This window comes from Sorex araneus, chromosome 1, assembly GCF_027595985.1.
Source record: "Sorex araneus isolate mSorAra2 chromosome 1, mSorAra2.pri, whole genome shotgun sequence".
Taxonomy (NCBI): Eukaryota; Metazoa; Chordata; class Mammalia; order Eulipotyphla; family Soricidae; genus Sorex; species Sorex araneus.
In genome coordinates, this window is record NC_073302.1 from 53,298,347 (window position 1) to 53,316,545 (window position 18,199).

At 40.8% G+C, this 18,199-nt stretch overlaps 1 protein-coding gene across 4 annotated transcripts in view; it reads left to right on the top strand.

Moving 5' to 3' along the window:
* The window catches only part of SLC24A2 (solute carrier family 24 member 2), a 269,093-nt gene that overhangs the window by 233,421 nt on the left and 17,473 nt on the right, over nt 1–18,199 (top strand). For all 4 annotated transcript variants that reach the window (XM_055136391.1, XM_055136399.1, XM_055136385.1 and 1 more), the window contains one exon: nt 10,533–10,673. In XM_055136391.1, coding sequence (XP_054992366.1) covers nt 10,533–10,673 — 141 coding nt within the window. The remainder of the gene's footprint in view (nt 1–10,532; nt 10,674–18,199) is intronic.

Consider the following 18,199-nt stretch of genomic DNA (forward strand, 5'->3'; position numbering starts at 1 on the left):
CGTGAAATAATCAAGTTATAGAATTTTATTGCTGAAAGAAACGTGATTCTCATAGTTAAACTGCCTTCTGCTAGATGTCTTTAAAAAAATTATTCTCCTAAACCTTTATTAAAAATAATAATAACCAATATTTACTGAGCCTGGGGCAGTGTGCCAAATACTTTTCATGGATTCTAAATACTTTTCCTGGATTATCACAGTGAATTCTGTTACCACAATCTTGTTGTCAAGGACATTGTGGAAGAGAAGCAGGTCTTCTATGTTATTCTTTTCTTACCAGTCCCTTCATTAGTAAGACAGTTCTGTTGTTGTTGTTGTTGTTGTTGTTGTTGTTGTTGTTGTTTTAAGGGCCACAAGGTGCAATGCTCAGGGGTTACTTCTGGCTCTGCACTCAGGAATGACTTCTGGCTTAGGGGATCATATGGGATGCTGGGACTCAAACCCAGGTCATCGTGTGCAAGGCAAACACCCTACCTGTTGTACTTGACACTGGCCCCAGTAAGGCACTTTTAAGGTTTTTCTCCCAAGGAACCTCCCTCACAAACTAAATACATACACCTTTTTTTTCTACACACACACACACACACACACACACACACCCTTTACTAATTCCCAAGAAAATAAAATTGGTTAAGTAATACTAGTATGCCCCCATTGTTGAGAGAAATTGAATGTTCCAATAATGAAAGAAGACAGAGAAAGATAGGCCCAGTTAAAGATGCTAATGTCTGTCTTATTGTGCATATTCTTCCCTGGGTTTCTACTGGTCATTAAGCACTAACTACTGAATGTGGAAATAGCCTCCCCATTTCAGTTCTTCCTGATGTCAGCTACAGGGAATTTATTAGTGCAAAGAGTTTGATTCATCTTCTACAAAGTCTCCTAGATATTCATTTTTTCATATTGCCAGTATCAGATTGTCTACAGTCGTAGGAATCCAGAATTACATCAACCAATTAAATTAAAATAAAATCACAAGCCTTCATTTTGGACATTAGTAGCTTTAGTTGCCCCTTTCCACATCAAGCCTAAGCTAAATTTTTGCACTTTTTTTCTTGGACAGGGATGGCAAAGAACAATTATATCTTCTTAACCAGTTATATCTTCTTAGCCTGCCCTTGAAATTCTGTATTTCTTTAGTAGCTTATTAGTATTCTCATTTTGTTTTAAATTTATATCTAAAACATAGGAGATTATCACCCAAGAAGACAGAGAGGGTATAACAATGACCCCTTCTTATCCACATGTACCTCCAAACTGTCCTTTATTTCTCTTTCAATAGAAGGAATCTTCCTAAATCTTCTAATAAGAGTAGCATATGTACCATGCCTTAAACAATAGAAGTCTATTTTCCACAGTGCTAGATGCTGAGAAGTCCAAGATCAAATGTCCAGTAGTGGTCCACTTCCTGGTTTCTAGATTGCCATTTTTTTTCAACATTTTTCTTCATTTGGCAGAAAAGGCAAGCTAGCTCTCTGGAATCTCTCTTAGAAAGATACCAAAGCAAATCAGACTTCTGCTGCTATGACTTAATCACCTCCAAAAAATCCTACCTCCTAATACCATGACTTGAGCGGTGAGGATTTCAGCATAGAATTTTCAAAAGGCATTTGGAGAAAGGAAAAGAAGAATACTACTGGAGTGAAGCATTAGTACAGGTGTTAAGACACTTGCCCTGCATGTAGCTGACTCTGTTTCAATCCCTAGCACCACACAGAGTTCCTGAGCACCTGAGCTCAGGAGTGATCCCTGAGCACAGAGCCAGAAGTAAACCCTGAACACCCCCAGGTATAGTCTCCAAACCAAAAGAGCTAAGAATGATGTGTTTCTAAACAGCTTTTTCAAGAAATAAGAGCCACTCAAATCACCAGAACATAGATTTGAATTCTATAAAATGAAACATAAATACAGCAAATAATGTTTACTATTGATAGCATTTTTGTTTTACTAGGTCAAATTTAGAACAAAACAGAACTTAGGAGCCTAGTATAATTGAACACAATTGCACACCTATTTTTGAGTCAGAAAAGGAAGCGACATGGAATGAAGGAAGATCCTGAAGTTGGAAGTGAGAGATTCATAGAGCCCAGCCGGGTCTGTGACCCTCCTATCATCTCTTCTTAGGGCTATAAAATGAGGGCTGGAATCACAATGAGTCAGAGCCCTTCAAACTCTGAAATTCTTAGTCTCCTACTCTAAAAGCCTAAAGCTCCTTTCCTGAATCACTACTGAGCTCTATGATTAGAGCTATCTATCATGACCTATGAGTGTTCACATGATGAAATAAATGAAAAGTTCCTGGACAGGAAGGTGGTCTTATATTAAAGCAGTCTCACGAACAATGAAGCTCTGCCTTACAGTGACATGGCTTTTAAAGACTGCTGGGCCCTAACAGGAATGAGGTGTACCAGGAGTAGATGCCTTACGGATCCTGTATAGTATATGTTCTTTGACTATTAATTGATTTGCTTAAGGTCACCTATTCACAGAAATGAGATTAATGGAAGATAGAGTATTAACATTGTTTGATTCTCTGGTCTCTATCAGGCACTGTGCACCTTACAACTTCCTGGGAAGTTGGATAACTATCCAATCTATAGAAGAAAGCACCCACAAAGAACAGATATTTCACAGGCTCTATTTTTTTATTATTATTTTTTAGAAAATAATGGCAATCTAGAAAAAAGTGGCAATGTTGATACAATTCTAGAATTAAAATTGATTAGATAACAAAGCTGCAATATTAAAATCAGTAGCACTGTAGCACTGTCATCCCATTGTTCATTGATTTGCTCAGGCGGGCACCAGTAACGTTTCCATTGTGAGACTTGTTGTTACTATTTTTGACATATCAAATATGCCACAGGGAGCTTGCCAAGCTCTGCCATGCGGGCAAGATACTCTCGGTAGCTTGCCAGGCTCTCTGAGAGGGGCGGAGGAATCGAACCTGGATCAGCAGCGTGCAGGGGAAATGACCTACCTGCTGTGCTATCACTCCAGTCCAAAAAATACATTTATGTGAACATCTTTATATCTGACCTCAGGGTTGCTAAGTCTAAGAATTTGTCAAGATTTTTTGTTGCTTCAGGAGGTATTGTAGCCAAGGAGTCCAGACACTTCCTGATGGACTAAGAGTTGTCAGGGCAGCAGACTAGGAGGTGGGTAGGGCTGCTGGGCTTCCAGAAGTATGGGGAGTCAGGAAGAGGCTAGTCACCCTGACTCAGAAAAAAACACCAGAGTTCTAAGTTCGGGCACCAGTACATGGAATGATCCAGAGATTGGTGTCTCTACAAAGAATATTTGTGATGTGGTGGATAGGAGCCCTTGGCTTAGCTATCATGGTGGGGAGTGGGTGCTGCTGCCAGAGCCTTGGTTTGGAGGGTACTGGCCCACCAGTCTCCCTTGGGCACTCCAGGGTTTTCAGCTGCAGGGCCCTGCAATTCCATAAGGTTTCTAGCTGCTTAGGGTATATCTTCTGGGAGATTTACTCGGGATTTGGTGCAGCAGGGCCAGTGAGTGAGTCAGTCACATATTTTATTTTAATCTTTATTGAGTGTAGCATATTTGGAATTCTTGTTGTGCCCACCCAACCTCACTTCCTAGGTTCAGCATATATTTTTATGTATTTTAATTCCCACTCTCAACCCTTCCAAGACTCATTGGTGACTCTTGTACCAAGTTCTATGACCTTTGCCCCATTTGATCTATGGGCACCTATGTGAGTGACCAATAGAAGAAATATAAACTAATTTTTATTATATATGTGTGTATATATATATAAAGTATTAAATCAGCAACAACAATATTAAGTACCATGGTCTGTTAGAAAAAGTACAAATCACTTAAAATCTTCACCTTCGCCTAACTTAATCACGGCCCCATGCTCTAGAATTAATAGATTCTATTTTCACATGGATCTTCAAGTACTAGCATCTTATTTTATCCAGTGTTATGTCACACCAAATTGGGTACCCATTGAAAAGAGGTGGCTTCCTGTGTGGTGAAGCAAGTGGTCTTTGTGGAAGGTAGAAACGTGAGAACTTCACTTCCAGCCTGAATCAAACATCTGAGCTGAAACTTCGACATACCCAGGAGACGCTCTGCAATTGCCCTTTGTGAGCTAGACATGAAAGGCTGATTCCAATCAATAAGAGTGAGCTTGAAGATGGCCTATTTTCAGATGCCCCTGGGTTTTTCATTTTAATTTTCTGATAAAAGAAATTGCATTAAAGTGGGCTCCCCTTCACACTGAAATTTTGCACAGTGTCCTTCATCTTTCAAGGAAAAGAAGTTGAACTGCATCCAAAAAATATTTTTCCTATTACAGAGCAATCTCTGAACCATCGAATTCAGCTCAGGCCCCTTCACCAAAGACCTGATACTTAACTCTGGGACAACCAATCAGAACAAGCACAAGTGAAAGCAATGTATCCTCCCTGTGTTTCTCTGTCCCCATCTCTACCTCTCTCGATTCTCTGTCCTCTTTCTCTGCCTCTTTGTCCCCATCCCCATTCCTAATTCAGTTAGACCACTTAGGAGTTTTAGTTTGAGCTCTGAATTGTTTCAGAAGGATACTTACCAAAATAATCTCATGAAAAGGGCAGGGGATGAATCACATACGGTCCTCTGAATACCACCAGGATCCCTGAGCACAGAGCCAGGAAATAGAGCCAGAGCATGGATGGGCGTGGTTGATTAAAAACAAAGAAGACATTAAGTTTATGTCTCATTTAAAAAATGTAGAATTATTTAATATAATTACCACTTGTGTAACCTCACCATGATAGATATTGCTCTTGCCCAAGGCCTGACATTGAATATTTGCATGAAATTATTTTAACAAATAAAATTCAAACTTATTTTGAAATGGTTAAAAGAAAAAGGGCAGAGGAAGAATAATTTTGAGAAAATCAGCAGTGGATGGAAAGGAATAAGATTGAGCACAAATTCAAGTGCTAGGATTGCTGAATAAGACTTACAGATTTGGCTCTGAGCTTCCCAGCAAAAAGCAAAGAAAAATTGTTGTTGTTTGCCTGATTTATTTATTTCTAAGGTTTTTCAACATACATCAAAAAAAGCATAACTCTTTTCTGGTGAAAGATATTTCTCCCTTGTTTCCTCAAAAAGACACTGGAACAGTTTAGAATAAGATTCCACTGTGAGCAAACCAGCATCCAAAATAGCAGTGGCTTATGTGAATTAAGTAGAAGTTTATGTCTGTCAGTACAGGCAGTACAGGACTAGAAGAGCTATTTGAATGGAGTCAGAAACTTGGATCTTGTCCTGTTGTTTCTTCATCTAGTGGTCCAAGTTGGCTCTTCAAGTGCTGGTTTAAATGACTCTATTTGGCTTGGGAGAAGAAGGAAAATGTGATAAAGCACATACCTCCACTTTTTAAAAGAAGCATCCCAGAAGTTGCAAAGGATACCTCATAGTACATCCCACTAACCAGACCATCATCGGATGCCCTTGCTGAGATGGAGACTGACGGTCTTTGTGCCAAGCCTTGATCAAAGTGGGGCTTTTGATTCCAAAGCAGAAGGGCAGTGTGGACACATGAATTACCTGAGTTGCTGTATCACATGCAGTCAGACTGGGTCTGGCTGGGCTGTTTCCTTAGAGGTCTTTCTCCTTGGGTTGCAGCTGGCTGTGTTCTCTCTGTGTCCCCACAGGGCCTTTCCTCTGTGTATGAACATCCTCCATGCATCTTTGTGGGTCCTGGTCCCCTCTTATTTTAAGGATGCCCATATTGGATTAGGAGTCATGCTTATGCCATCATTGAACTTAATCACTTCATCAAAGGAAAGCCACATTATGAAATACTGAGAGAGAGAGTTTCCACATATATTGGGGAATTATAGTTCAGCTCATAACAAGTAGACTAAAAGAACATCAGAAGCTCTTGTCACCTCTTCTGCCAGCATCCCTGTAACTTGCTAAACAATTCTCTAAACTGGTTTGTCTTTAAAATCCAAGTGTCCTTGGAGTCAATGGTTCTGGAACTTAGTACACTGCTTTCTAATTAATTGTGCCCAGTAAATACCTATGCATGCTAGTAGTCAGAGACATGAGCCAGGATTCCTGATTCTCTCCCATCTACTCTTCCCATCACATTATTGATGCCTTCTGGGTCTAGCCACCAGCACAAATACTCAAGTTGTCTCAGATTTTCCACATCAGAAACTGCATGAAGCCAGAGAAATAGCTCCAGGGGCTGGAGCAAATGCTTTACATGCAGGAGGATCTGAGTTGAATTTCTGGCACTTCCTGGTCCCCACAGCAACACCAAGAGGGAGCTCTAAGCTATATACTAGCAGTGGTCCTAAGTATCCACCCTGTATTACCCAAAAGAAAATGAAAAAGAAAGAAAAATTGCAAGGCCTCATTAAGTTCATCTTTGATGGCCCTGGTTTTGTATAATTCTAGTACATATAGAGACCCCAGCTGTTACCGGACTCTTCATTCCTTGTGTCAAAAATCATTTATGTTTTTTCTGCATTATTTTCCTTTCTATGAATTTCCACTGAAGAGTTCTAGGAGTTCAGAGCGGATTCCTGCAAGGTCAAAGCCAAGATGGCCCAACTCCAGGAAAAGTTGGAAAATGGTTGCTGTAATCTCTGCAGCCGCTCCCCAGGGCTAAGACTAATGAATGTGGCAGCAGCCCCAGCTTGGGCAGGGCAGACCAGGCCCCTGACTTGGAACACTTTTTTTTTTCCTTTCCTTCACTTTTCTAACCAGCTTGCAAGCTGTCATCCATTGAACCATAGTGAGCTTGCTCTTGGCAAGAAGACAGAGTATTTCCCCTAAAATTGGCTGACCACTTTGCTCCTGGGATACTTCTGGACTCCACCCAAGGATCTTTGCTCCTGTACTTCTACTTACTCTAGAGCAGGACTCAATGCCCAGAAGGTGGATTCCCCGTCGTGAACTCTATTTCACAGCCTCAGATACAGTCTCTTCTCTTAGCAACAGCCGCTCAAATGCAGCTTTTGGAAGCCATACAATATAGCTAATTGTTTGCATTGGACATTCATGTGTTTAGAGCTTATGCATCTAAACAGACAATTATTTTCTGCTATTTGCTAGTGGCACTGCCTGCCTGGTGACTTTGGCAGATGGAGAAAGGAACTAATCCGTAGGTTATAAGCAGAAGGGTTATTGATGAAATGTCACCATCTGTTGGTGTCATTAAAATGATATGAGTCATAAAGAGTTGCTTTTGTTTGTTCTCAGAAAAAAAAAAAGGTTAGCTTAGAGAGAAGTTGCTAGATTGCTGAAGGCAGTGGGGACCAGATTGGGGAGGGAGTGTTGATGAACTCATCAGATCAGCTTTATGGGCCTTCCCATACAGTTTTCGCAGTGCTGAAGATCGAACTTGTGGACTAGAGTGTGCAAAGTCGGTACTGTTTCCCAGGTACACCTTAAAGAGTTTTCAGCAAAGTTCTGGAATCCTTTGCCCAAAGAAACCCACCTCTCTGTTCTTAGAGAGGGTGCTTATTAGAAATAGCACAATGTCTTCACTATCTCATGACCTTATTTCTGAGGTGTTCTCTGGAGAGGAGAAAGTCAGTCTTTTGGGTTAAACAAGAAAAAAAAAATCACATCTTGTCTGAGCGGTTATAGTACACCTCTCTCCCTAATCCACACTGACCTCATTCCAAAGAGATTATTCATATTCTGGCCAGCACCCAAAGAGGCCAGTGAGCTCCACGGCCAATGACGCACCCTACATCTGCTCCATCTCCTGGGCAGAGCTCACTGAAGCTGGGAAGATGACCCAGGACAATGCCCCCCCCCCAAGTTCCAAGAGAATGGATACCTTTGAAATGAAGCCGAGAAAGCAATGAGGGAATCCCAGTAAGCCACTGAAACCGGCTTTTAGTTTTGTGGACTTTGGCTATTAAATTTCGTGTTTTAATTTCAGGGATTTCACCTCGAATTATTTATTCCTTTATTTACTTCTGCTGACTTCGGATTTCATTTGATCTTTCTGCTCCAGTTTTCCCAAGGAGGAAATATAACTTACTGAATTTTACATCTTTTCATCCAACACATTGCAGAGCGAAAACTGGAGTCAGTGAGGAGTGTATTTAATGAGGATCCAGACAACCCAAATAAACTGGGCCAACTTCCTAATTCCTCTTTACTATCTAATCCTCTGAATTCCCTCTTATTTGCTGTTTATAAATTCTTTTACCCACTGCCAAGGACAGATGCCCAAAGGAAGAAAAAAAAACCCTTTTATTACGGTCTTTTTCAGGATGGCTTAGGATTCCTTTATTATTGTTTTTAATTTTAACTCCTGGAGGGAGGATGTGGGTGATTGTGTAAACTACAAATCCTTCGGTCCATGCTAGAGCTTAAATGATTAAAAGAACAAATGACATGGCTTCGGGTGAGACCTCACCTCAGCCTGACCCGAATCCTACTCCCCTACCCCTCTGCCCACCCTTCTACCACCACCCTGCCAGAGTCAGCCCCACCTGCCCCTCCGTGGGGAGTGAGAGGCTGGTGGGAGTCAGCTCTGTGGCTTGAAATAGTGTGTGCCGGCTGGAAGCCACATCCACAGGGGGCAGGAGCTTTGTGAAGCCTTGGCGGCTTATTTATATGATCTCCAAAGGAAGCTTCTATGGAAAAGTTCCTCTTGATATTTTTAGATCTGATGCTTAGTCCCGCTGATGCGCTTTCGTTTTTAAACAAGTAAGGGAGGGTGTGATTGATGCTGTCTTGGGTGCTGTTTTAGAGGCTTCGAGGGCCCTTCTGACAGGCTAACGGTCATCCTACCAGGCCAGACTCTGCCTTCTGCTCTTCTTGGTCTGGGACTTCAGAAGCCACAGACCCCAGTGGGTGGCAGAGAAAGGCCTGGCAGCTTGCTGTCAAGTTAGAAACTCTGAAGTCTTCCCTCCCACACCACCATCCCTGACCCCCAACTCTAAATCTTTATGCTGCCAACACCTGCAAGTTTCATGTTTTGCTCACCTTCTCTCCAGTTTCCAGGACAAAGGGGCATATGTTTGCATAATAAGACTTTGACTGTCAGTAAAATGGTTTAGCATTGAGCAAGGTGATAAATTGGGCTGAAAATTCACAACCACACAGTAACCCATGGGCTTAACAGTACCAAACCAAAGAAAGGGAGCTGTGTGTTTATTGAATTGTTCCTAGTGGTTCCTTTCTCTTACACAGCAGAGTCATGTTCTAAGATAATGTAGCACTGTAGCACTGTCGTCCCATTGTTCATCAATTTACTCGAGTGGGCACCAGTAACCTCCATTGTGAAACTTGTTGTTACTGTTTTTGGCATATCAAATACGCCACGGGTAGCTTGCCAGGCTCTGCCGTGTGGGCGGGATACTCTCAGTAGCTTGCCTGGCTCTCCAAGAGGGACAGAGGAATTGAACCCAAGTTGACAGTGTGCAAGGCAAACACCCTACCCACGTTGCTATGTTCTGTATTTAATCTTTTGTGTTTTGATTTCGTTGATCATTGGGGAAGCCTGGCCTTCAACCTCTCTACATGTGTGAAGCTCACTATCCACACCAGCAGAGTTCTTGTGCTACTCCCACAATCCACGTGACCCCTTTCCACGCCCTTTTCTCACTCTCATACTCTCCCTGTGGTACCCAGAGATACATGTACACACACAGAATCTAAGAATGATTTTTGGTTTCGTGTTGGGTTTTTTTTGTTTGTTTTTTTTTTTTTTTTGCTTTTTGGGTCACACCCGGCGATGCTCAGGGGTTACTCCTGGCTTTGCACTCAGGAATTACTCCTGTTGGTGCTCGGGGGACCATATGGGATGCTGGGAATCGAACCTGGGTTGGCCGCGTGCAAGGCAAATGCCCTGACCGCTGTGCTTTCTCTCCAGCCCCTAAGAATCATTTTTGATGCACAATTTAAAAGTTTTTTCTTAAATCCTTCCCACAGAGTTTGGATTCTGTGGTTTTACCCTTAAGTAGAAGGGAGGAGGAGGAGACAGTGGGCATTTTGCTCTGGGATCTTTTGCTCTGCTGATCTGGTTCTGGTCTCTCACAAGTTCATGGACTGTAGGTGTAGTGCACCCCGTCAAATGATCAATTCATGTAAATGAGAAATTGCTGCATCTTCAATGAACCAAAAGAAAGTGTTCTTGTGTTCTCATGGCTAAGCAGTGCAGGGCTGTTCTTGGGATGCGGACGGGAACAGATGAGATGCTCTTACTAACTTTCCGAGTAAATGAATGAGCACAAAGTTCATGAATGAAGCTGACCCCAGAAAATGAAATCCTGTTATGGTTGGGAGCTTACTCTCTTATTCTGTAGCCAGTGGGATAGTTTCCTTATTGTTATCGCTTATTCTCTCTCTCTCCTCTCCCTCTCCCTCTCCCTCTCTCTCTCTCTCTCCCTCTGTCTCTCTCTGTCTCTCTGTCTCTGTCTCTCTGTCTCTGTCTCTGTCTGTGTCTCTCTGTCTCTGTCTCTGTCTCTCTCTCTGTCTCTCTCTCTCTGTCTCTCTCTCTCTCTCTCTCTCTCTCTCTGTCTCTCTCTCTCTCATAGACCACAGAAGCAGGGGAAGAGGAGGATGACCAGCCTCTGAGCCTGGCCTGGCCTTCCACCACCCATAAGCAAGTCACCTTCCTGATTGTGTTACCCATCGTGTTTCCTCTCTGGATTACCTTACCTGACGTACGCAAGCCTGTGAGTAACGTGATTCTGAAATTATTTCCTTCTAAGAAGCACAGTCGTTGACCCTTGAACAAGATGGGCTTGTTGTTTTGCACAAGTCCACTTCAGTGAGTAAAAATTAAATGCTATCAGTGTATTTTCTCTTATGATCTTCAGAAAGATATTTTTCTCTATCATAAGAATGCAGTGTCTGGAGCTGAAGCAATAGTATAGCAAGTAGGGCATTTGCCTTGCACATGACCGATCCGAGTTTAATCCCCAACATCCCATACGGTCTCCTGTGCACCATCTATTACCCAAAAAGTAAAAAAAAAATAAAATGCAGTATGTTCCTCCATGAGCTCATGTTATCAGTGAGCTTCTGGTCTATAGTAGACTCTTGGTAGATATGTTTTAGAAGAATCAAAATTTAAATACAGATTTTTGACTCTAAAGAGATGGGAGGTAAGCACCCTTAGACACTGCATTGATCACCGGCCAGCTGTATGTAGTAATACTGCATATAATCTGCATCTATTTATCTTGAAAGGAAAGAAATAATGATATAGAGACATGTGTGAATAAATTAATAACTGAATATCTATTTAATGTATAATATATTTTACATAAAAGATATATTTCTTTGTATAGGTAGTCTCAAGTTATCAATGTTGTATAATGAACAATGCCAAAATTTTAGTAGAGAGAAACAACCATTGTTCTGTCCTACTCTGTGGTTCAGGATTTTGAATCTGGATCCTTGGGGTTAGCTCTACAGTGGGGCTTCTTCTGGCAAGCCTTGAATGACAGGAAGAGGAATCATCAGGATGTTTCTTCATGAGTGGATCTGGACTGCAGAGATGCTAAGATTGGGTCAACTGGAATCATCTACTGGCTGTGTCAAAGCCTGGTGGCCTCTGTAGATAGTTCAGTCTGTAAGAGAGAGATCAAGGCCCACAGCAATAGTGGCAAGAGTGTGCAGATACTGCAGAATCTTGGGTACTCTGGTTCGGTCTCAGAAGTCGCACTGCCAGGAGTAACCCCTGTGCATTGCTGGGTGTGACCCAAAAAGAAAAAAAAGAAAGTATGCTTATTATTCCTATGAACGTTTCTAGGAATAGGAAGAAGAGGAAACAGATTAAAGTGGGAGCGGTGATTGCTGTAGAATGTTGACATTATCTTGCTTTTTTAAAAATATTGATTTGAACTGCTCTGAACATTTCATAGCTAATAAAATGATTATATCACAGTGCTATAATTAGAAAATATCAATAAAGGTCTGCGTCAGCAGATCCTAGCAAAAAAAAAATATATATATATATATATATATTTGTTAGCAGAAAAATATAAATTAAACGTGATAGCAGTCTACTGGATAGTAAGCTATATTTTCACATATACATCTGCTAAGACTGCCCAAGCTGTGTAAATATCTTACCTGTCTTAACAACAAAAGCAAAGAGCCAATCAAAGGGGGAAGAAAACATAACTAAGTGCCATTCCAAGGAGGACAATGGCTCAAAGGGTTATGAAAAAAATTTGTTATCATTATCAAGGAAATAAAAATTAAGACCATACCGAATCTTAAAAAAAAAAGAAGTCACACTGCCCTTTCCGTGTTCTCTGTTCATCAAAGCAATCATAAGTTTGTCTTCTGTAAGAAAGAGAGATAAAAATTTTACCTAGAATCTATCCGTTTCACACAGAATAGGATACTCTTGGTGGGAGGAGTGTTACAGAATTTGTATTAAAATTGCCATCGTGATTGTCTTTGATCGGGGGAGTGAAGTTCTAAGGCAGGGAAGAAGCTCTCACTGTGTGGAATATTTGTGTACAAGAATTATTCATTCAATTGAAAGAATAATTTAAAGAAATGTACTTATGTAATATATATCCCTACATGTCTGATCCTTTCCCTCAATTATTATTATTATTACTATAATATACTTTATTACTACTCTTTAAATGTAATTGGTGCCATGACCACAAAAGCATTTATGGTCAGGAAAGTAAAGTCTAAGTGTAGATCAAAACTAAAGACTATCTCCTCCCAGTGTGGTTTTAACTGGATTTGTGGACCACAAAAGGGTGAAAGAAGTAATGAAAGAAGAAACAGTTCTACTTTTTTTTATTATGGCCCTAAATGCACATATTTATTCACCAAAAATGTAACTACTATGAGACTTGAATAGCTATTTTCAATTACCTATATTTCAGAATCTTAGGAGCCATTTTCTATTTGCTAATGCCAGAAAGTGGAAATCTGTAAATCCTTTCTAAAAGCATTTGAAATAGACTACTGGGGTAACAGCCAGCATAATTTAGCATGAGTTTTCAAGAGCCCCGGGATGATTGCACTTTCCTCACTTGAAAAATACAAAAGAAAATTTCTGTCCCATTAGCTTGATCTAAAAATAGTCCAGTCCAGTGCTGAGCCAAATCTAGTCAGACCAAGAGAGTGTTCTCTCACATAAGGACTTCTGACATTAGAGTGTCTATGAAAAGACACTGGTTATAGCTTTGGCTCTCTTAAAGCAATATTTAGGTTTCATTACTCAGGATACAAATGCAGAACATCTGCTCATTGCAAAGGCCTGGATTCCTGAAACCTAACCTACAGTCACTTCACTGAAATATGTTGGTTTTTTTGTTGATTTACATCACATTGACGTTTTTGTGATGTGTGCGCTGCATATCTCTCTCTTCCACATGCACACACTCTCTCTCCACTCTTGCTCTGCTGTTTAATTCACTGCTTTTGTTTAGCCCTACAGAGAAAAATGGAAAACTCTGAGACATACATGGTTTTCTATAGTATGGCATATACATCTCCACAGTATGCCATGGGAGATATGATCCAAAATTGAGAGAGGTAACTGATAAAAATGGAGAGGTGACACAACAGCTGAGGAAATCAGGAAAAAGGTGAAGGAAAGGAAGATGTCAATAATTCCAATTCCTGAACTCTCAGGATTGGCTAGAATTCTTAGAGTATGGGCTGCCAAAGTGCTGTTCTTTATGTGATCAGAGTTAGGAGGTCAGGATGCTATTAGAGGTCACAGGACTCTGCAGCAAGTCCTTGGTGAAAATCAGGACTTTTCCATGGCAGTACTTACTTTGATTACAAGTGCTCTAGTTGATGTTGGCTCCTCCACTTTGAAACACTGAGTTAGAAGAAGTCTAGATTGCCTATTACCCATGAGACATTCCGTGATTCAGGCAAGCATTAAAGAAAACCATCAATACTGTAAACATCAAAAGACCCAATACTCTCCAAGCATACTTGTTTGGAAGATGAATTATATAGTCATCCTTTGCATATGTGAAATGCCAGAATGAGAGGACACTGTACTGGATTGTTCAAAGTCATAGAGTAGCTTTGTGATTTTGCTTAGCTCAGAACTTTGTTGGGCTTGACTTTGTGTTAGTTATCTTTTTCTGGGTAACACATCACCTCAAAAAAGTAGCTGCATAAAAACAGTGTTTAACCCATCATTCTATTAATTGACTCTTTGGGCCAGGCTCTTTCTGGAAAGTTCTTCACTTGTAAGGCTGGGAACTAGTTGGCATAGGATATCTCGGATGGAATAGCCTATCTCTGCTCCCTCACATGACCAATTACACTTAAGTATCCTTCATCCCTAGCCTGGGTTTATTCACATGATGCACAAATTTCAAAGGCAGCAAGAATGAAAGCTTTTACAGAGTCCTCTTGAAATCTAATATTCATAATGATACCCCACCACACACCGTTGGTTAAAGTAAGTTATAGGGCTAGCCCTGATTCTCAAAATGAGGGAAAAGATCCTTCCTTGTGGTGAAAGAAATTACAAAATGCTGTGGCTAGTTTTGCAGTCTGCCACAGTCCTTGTGGAATACAAGTGCATCTTGGCCATGGGGGGCGGGGGTGGGGGAAGAGAGGGAAACCCAAAGAAAGAAGAGGAAAAATTATTAACTAATTTTCTTCTGCTTTGAGCCTGGCAGCTGTTTCCGCCATAGTTTTTGAATTATCCATGAAGATAAACATCCCAGACCTTGACAATAATTACAAGAAAACACGATTTTCTTTTTTAATATATATATCTAGTTTTAGAATAAATAGTCCTCCTACTTGTTATTTCCACTTCATTTGTATGCAAATTACATGACAGTGTTTGTTGAATTATGCACATTTCCTACCCAGATAATTAACATGGACTTCACTTTTAGGGTTTTCTTAAATTAATGGCTTTGTCTTAAGAATAAAAGAAAAACTAAAATGTAAGCCTTAATAAGGAACATGTCCTTGATGAATATAGAAAATAATTAAGGAAGTATAGGCCCAAAATTATAGGCTTTCGTGCTCTGTCTGAGGCTGGGTGTTCTTGCTAAACAAGAACACACCTCAGGTACCCATCAAAGTTAGAAAGATACATGAGAATTCAGGCAATGATTTTTGGTATAGGCAGGGGTTGGGGGAGAGTTAATTTTTTATTGCTTGGGGTTTTGAGATTTTGAGATGATGTTAATGACAGTTTTCTGTGCACATAATTCCAACAACACACCCACGCCAGTGTACCCCACGTCCCTCCCTAAAACACCCAAATGCCCCTCCCTGCCAAGCCCCCGCCCCCACCAACTCAGTTGTGGCAATCATTTATCCCGTTGTATTGCTACCTTCCAGCAAGAATTTTGTATTTTAGACTATCAATTGACCAGCTATGTTTTGTGTCTTCCAAGTGGCAAGCACAGCTCTCCCATGCATGAAAAATCAGAGGTTTAGAGCTGTGTCCAGGCATACCAGAGGGTAAGGAACCAAGATCAAATTTCTATGACTGATCTCCATGGTAACTTTCAGCACCCGAGTTTCCTGATCCTTATCACTTAAAAGACAAAAGAAGCAACAACAGCCATTAATATCTGAGCACATATTACATGCCAGACACTTTTGTATGTATGTATGTATGTATGTAATACCTTGATATTCATAAAATTTTCCAAAAAATAATCTTTATTTGCTAGTGTGACTCTTTTTGATAGATGAAGGAGTTAAAGCTTTAGAGAAATTAAGTTATTTGTCTCAGAACATGTTGCTCTTGGTAATCGGGGACAGGGATTTCAGTACCAGTCCTGTTAATACACAGATCATACTTTTAATCTTTAATTGGATTGTTTGTGGATCCTGGGTTAAATATGTAAGCTGCAGAAACTTGCACAGAGTAGATGTAAGTGTTACTTGTTGAATTTAAATCAGTAAAGACATGGTCAATTTGTGTAACCAGCTAATGCTAGCAACATTTTTTAAGGTCAAGAAAATATCTCTCTGATATACTAAGAACTTCTAATGAGCATATTATCTGTCAGTCATACAAGTAAACCATGACACTTGGAATAAAACGGTCAGCATGTGGACACAATTTGCTTTTTGCTAATTAGTATAAGGTCCATCACAGCAGATGTCAGAAAGAGCCAGCATAACTAGCCACAAATTGATCCATCAGATATTGGAAGGAAAGACAAATGTTATAGGATGGTTTTCCCTGGTGACTAAATAACTCACGGGTGCTACTGGGCAGTAATGCTTGAGACAAGACCATAGAATCTAGATTAGGATAATCTAGATTATTTTAATTAATCCTAACGCATTGGGTTCATGCTAGGCAGGTATTTTTTGGGTTTTTTTTAAATTTTTTATTAGTGAATCACCGTGAGGTACAGTTACAGACTTACAAACTTTCGTGCTTGCATTTCAGTTATACAGTGGTCGAGTGCCCATCCCTCCACGAGTGCCCATTTTCCACCTCCAATGGTCCCAGCATCCCTCCCACTACCTCCACCCCATCCTCCCCTGACCCCACCCCACCTCTGTGGTAGGGCATTCTCTTTTGCTCTCTCTCTCTCCTTTTCTGGACTTCTGGAAGTCCAGAAAAAGTGAAAGAAGAAATTACCTGCACTATGTGAGTAGAACAGTTGGGAAGCACTTAACTAAATCACTAATGCGTGAAGTGTTGAGGCTTCTAAAAGCAGGAGACACTGGGTGAGGTTGGGTGAGGGAGATGGCCTTGCAGCTAGAATATCAGTCTGTGTTTCTCCTGATGCTTCATATAGTTTCTGGCACTCAGAACCATTCCTAGTACTGTTATGATGCCAATCATTAATGTCTGTGGTAAGATATATTTTGAACATTACTGGCCCATTTTTCTTTAGAAAAGAGTTGACATCACCTAGATCTTAGGAACACATGTATCATGCATGCTCAGGAAGGATGAGTTTTGACTTTAATGTCTAGTTTAATCTCTAATATCGAGTTTTATGCTCTAGAGTAGGTACTCAGTCCCTAGTTAATAAGAAAGATTCACAGAGAAAGTACTTCTAACCTTTTGGTTTTTTTTCTTTTTCAGCTAGCCCCATACAATGTGTTTGTTCAGGTTTCCACTAATTACTAACTGATTACCAAGATTAAGAACCAGGATCCAGAGAGTAAGGTACAGCAAGTAGGGCACTTGCCTTGTACAAGGCCAACCTGGGTTTAATCCCCAGCATCCCATATGGTCCACTGAGCACCTCCAGGAGTGATCCCTGAGAAAGATCCAGCAATAAGCCCTGAGCATTGCCGGATATAGCCGCCCCCCACTCCCAGAAAAAGAATCACTGAAGCCAGGAGGTAATGCAGCAGCTAAAACACCTGCCTACCTTGCATACTGGGGGAAAAGGCAGCTGAGATAGAGAAGGGACCACCAAGTAAAGGGTGCTAGGAGGGCCCATTCGTGATGGGAAATTCGGGCTGAAAGTAGACTATAGACCGAACATGATGGCCACTTAATACCTCTACTGCAAACCACAACACCTGAAAGGAGAGAGAGAGCAAAAGAGAATGCCCTGCCACAGAGGCGGGGTGGGGTGGGAGGAGGACGGTGTGGGGGTAGTGGGAGGAATGCTGGGACCATTGGAGGTGGAAAATGGGCACTGGTGGAGGGATGGGCACTCAACCACTATGTAACTAAAATGCAAGCACGAAAGTTTGTAAGTCTGTAACTGTACCTTATGGTGATTCACTAATAAAACAAATAAAAAAAAAAAAACACCTGCCTAGCATGAACCCAATGCAAGTTAGGAAGGGAAAGGGTGGGAGGGAAGAAATTGAGAATAAGGTTGTAACCTTATTACCTTCCCAATATGAATCAAGTCCACTGGTCTGCCTAATACCACAGTTAATGAATACCCACTAAAAACTTATTCAAAAAGAATCATTCAAGAAGAAAAATGCAGAGTAAGGAGATAGTTCAAGTGGTAGAACACATGCCAATCATATGCAAGGTCTGAATTTGCTAGCCAGTACTACATGCTCCACAACAGAACAGCCCAATATGGCCTGGTAGCACCCTAGCACAGTCAGCTATGACTTTTCTAAGAGAGAGAGAAAGTGTGTTTGTTGTTTGTGTGTGGGGGGGAGAGAGAGAGACAGAGAGAGAGAGAAATGGCTATTGTGATATTCATCAAAATCAAATGAATGATAATAAAAATACATATGAAAGACTTGAAATTAGTAAAGGTTCTATAAACTTGGTATGGAGTGGTAC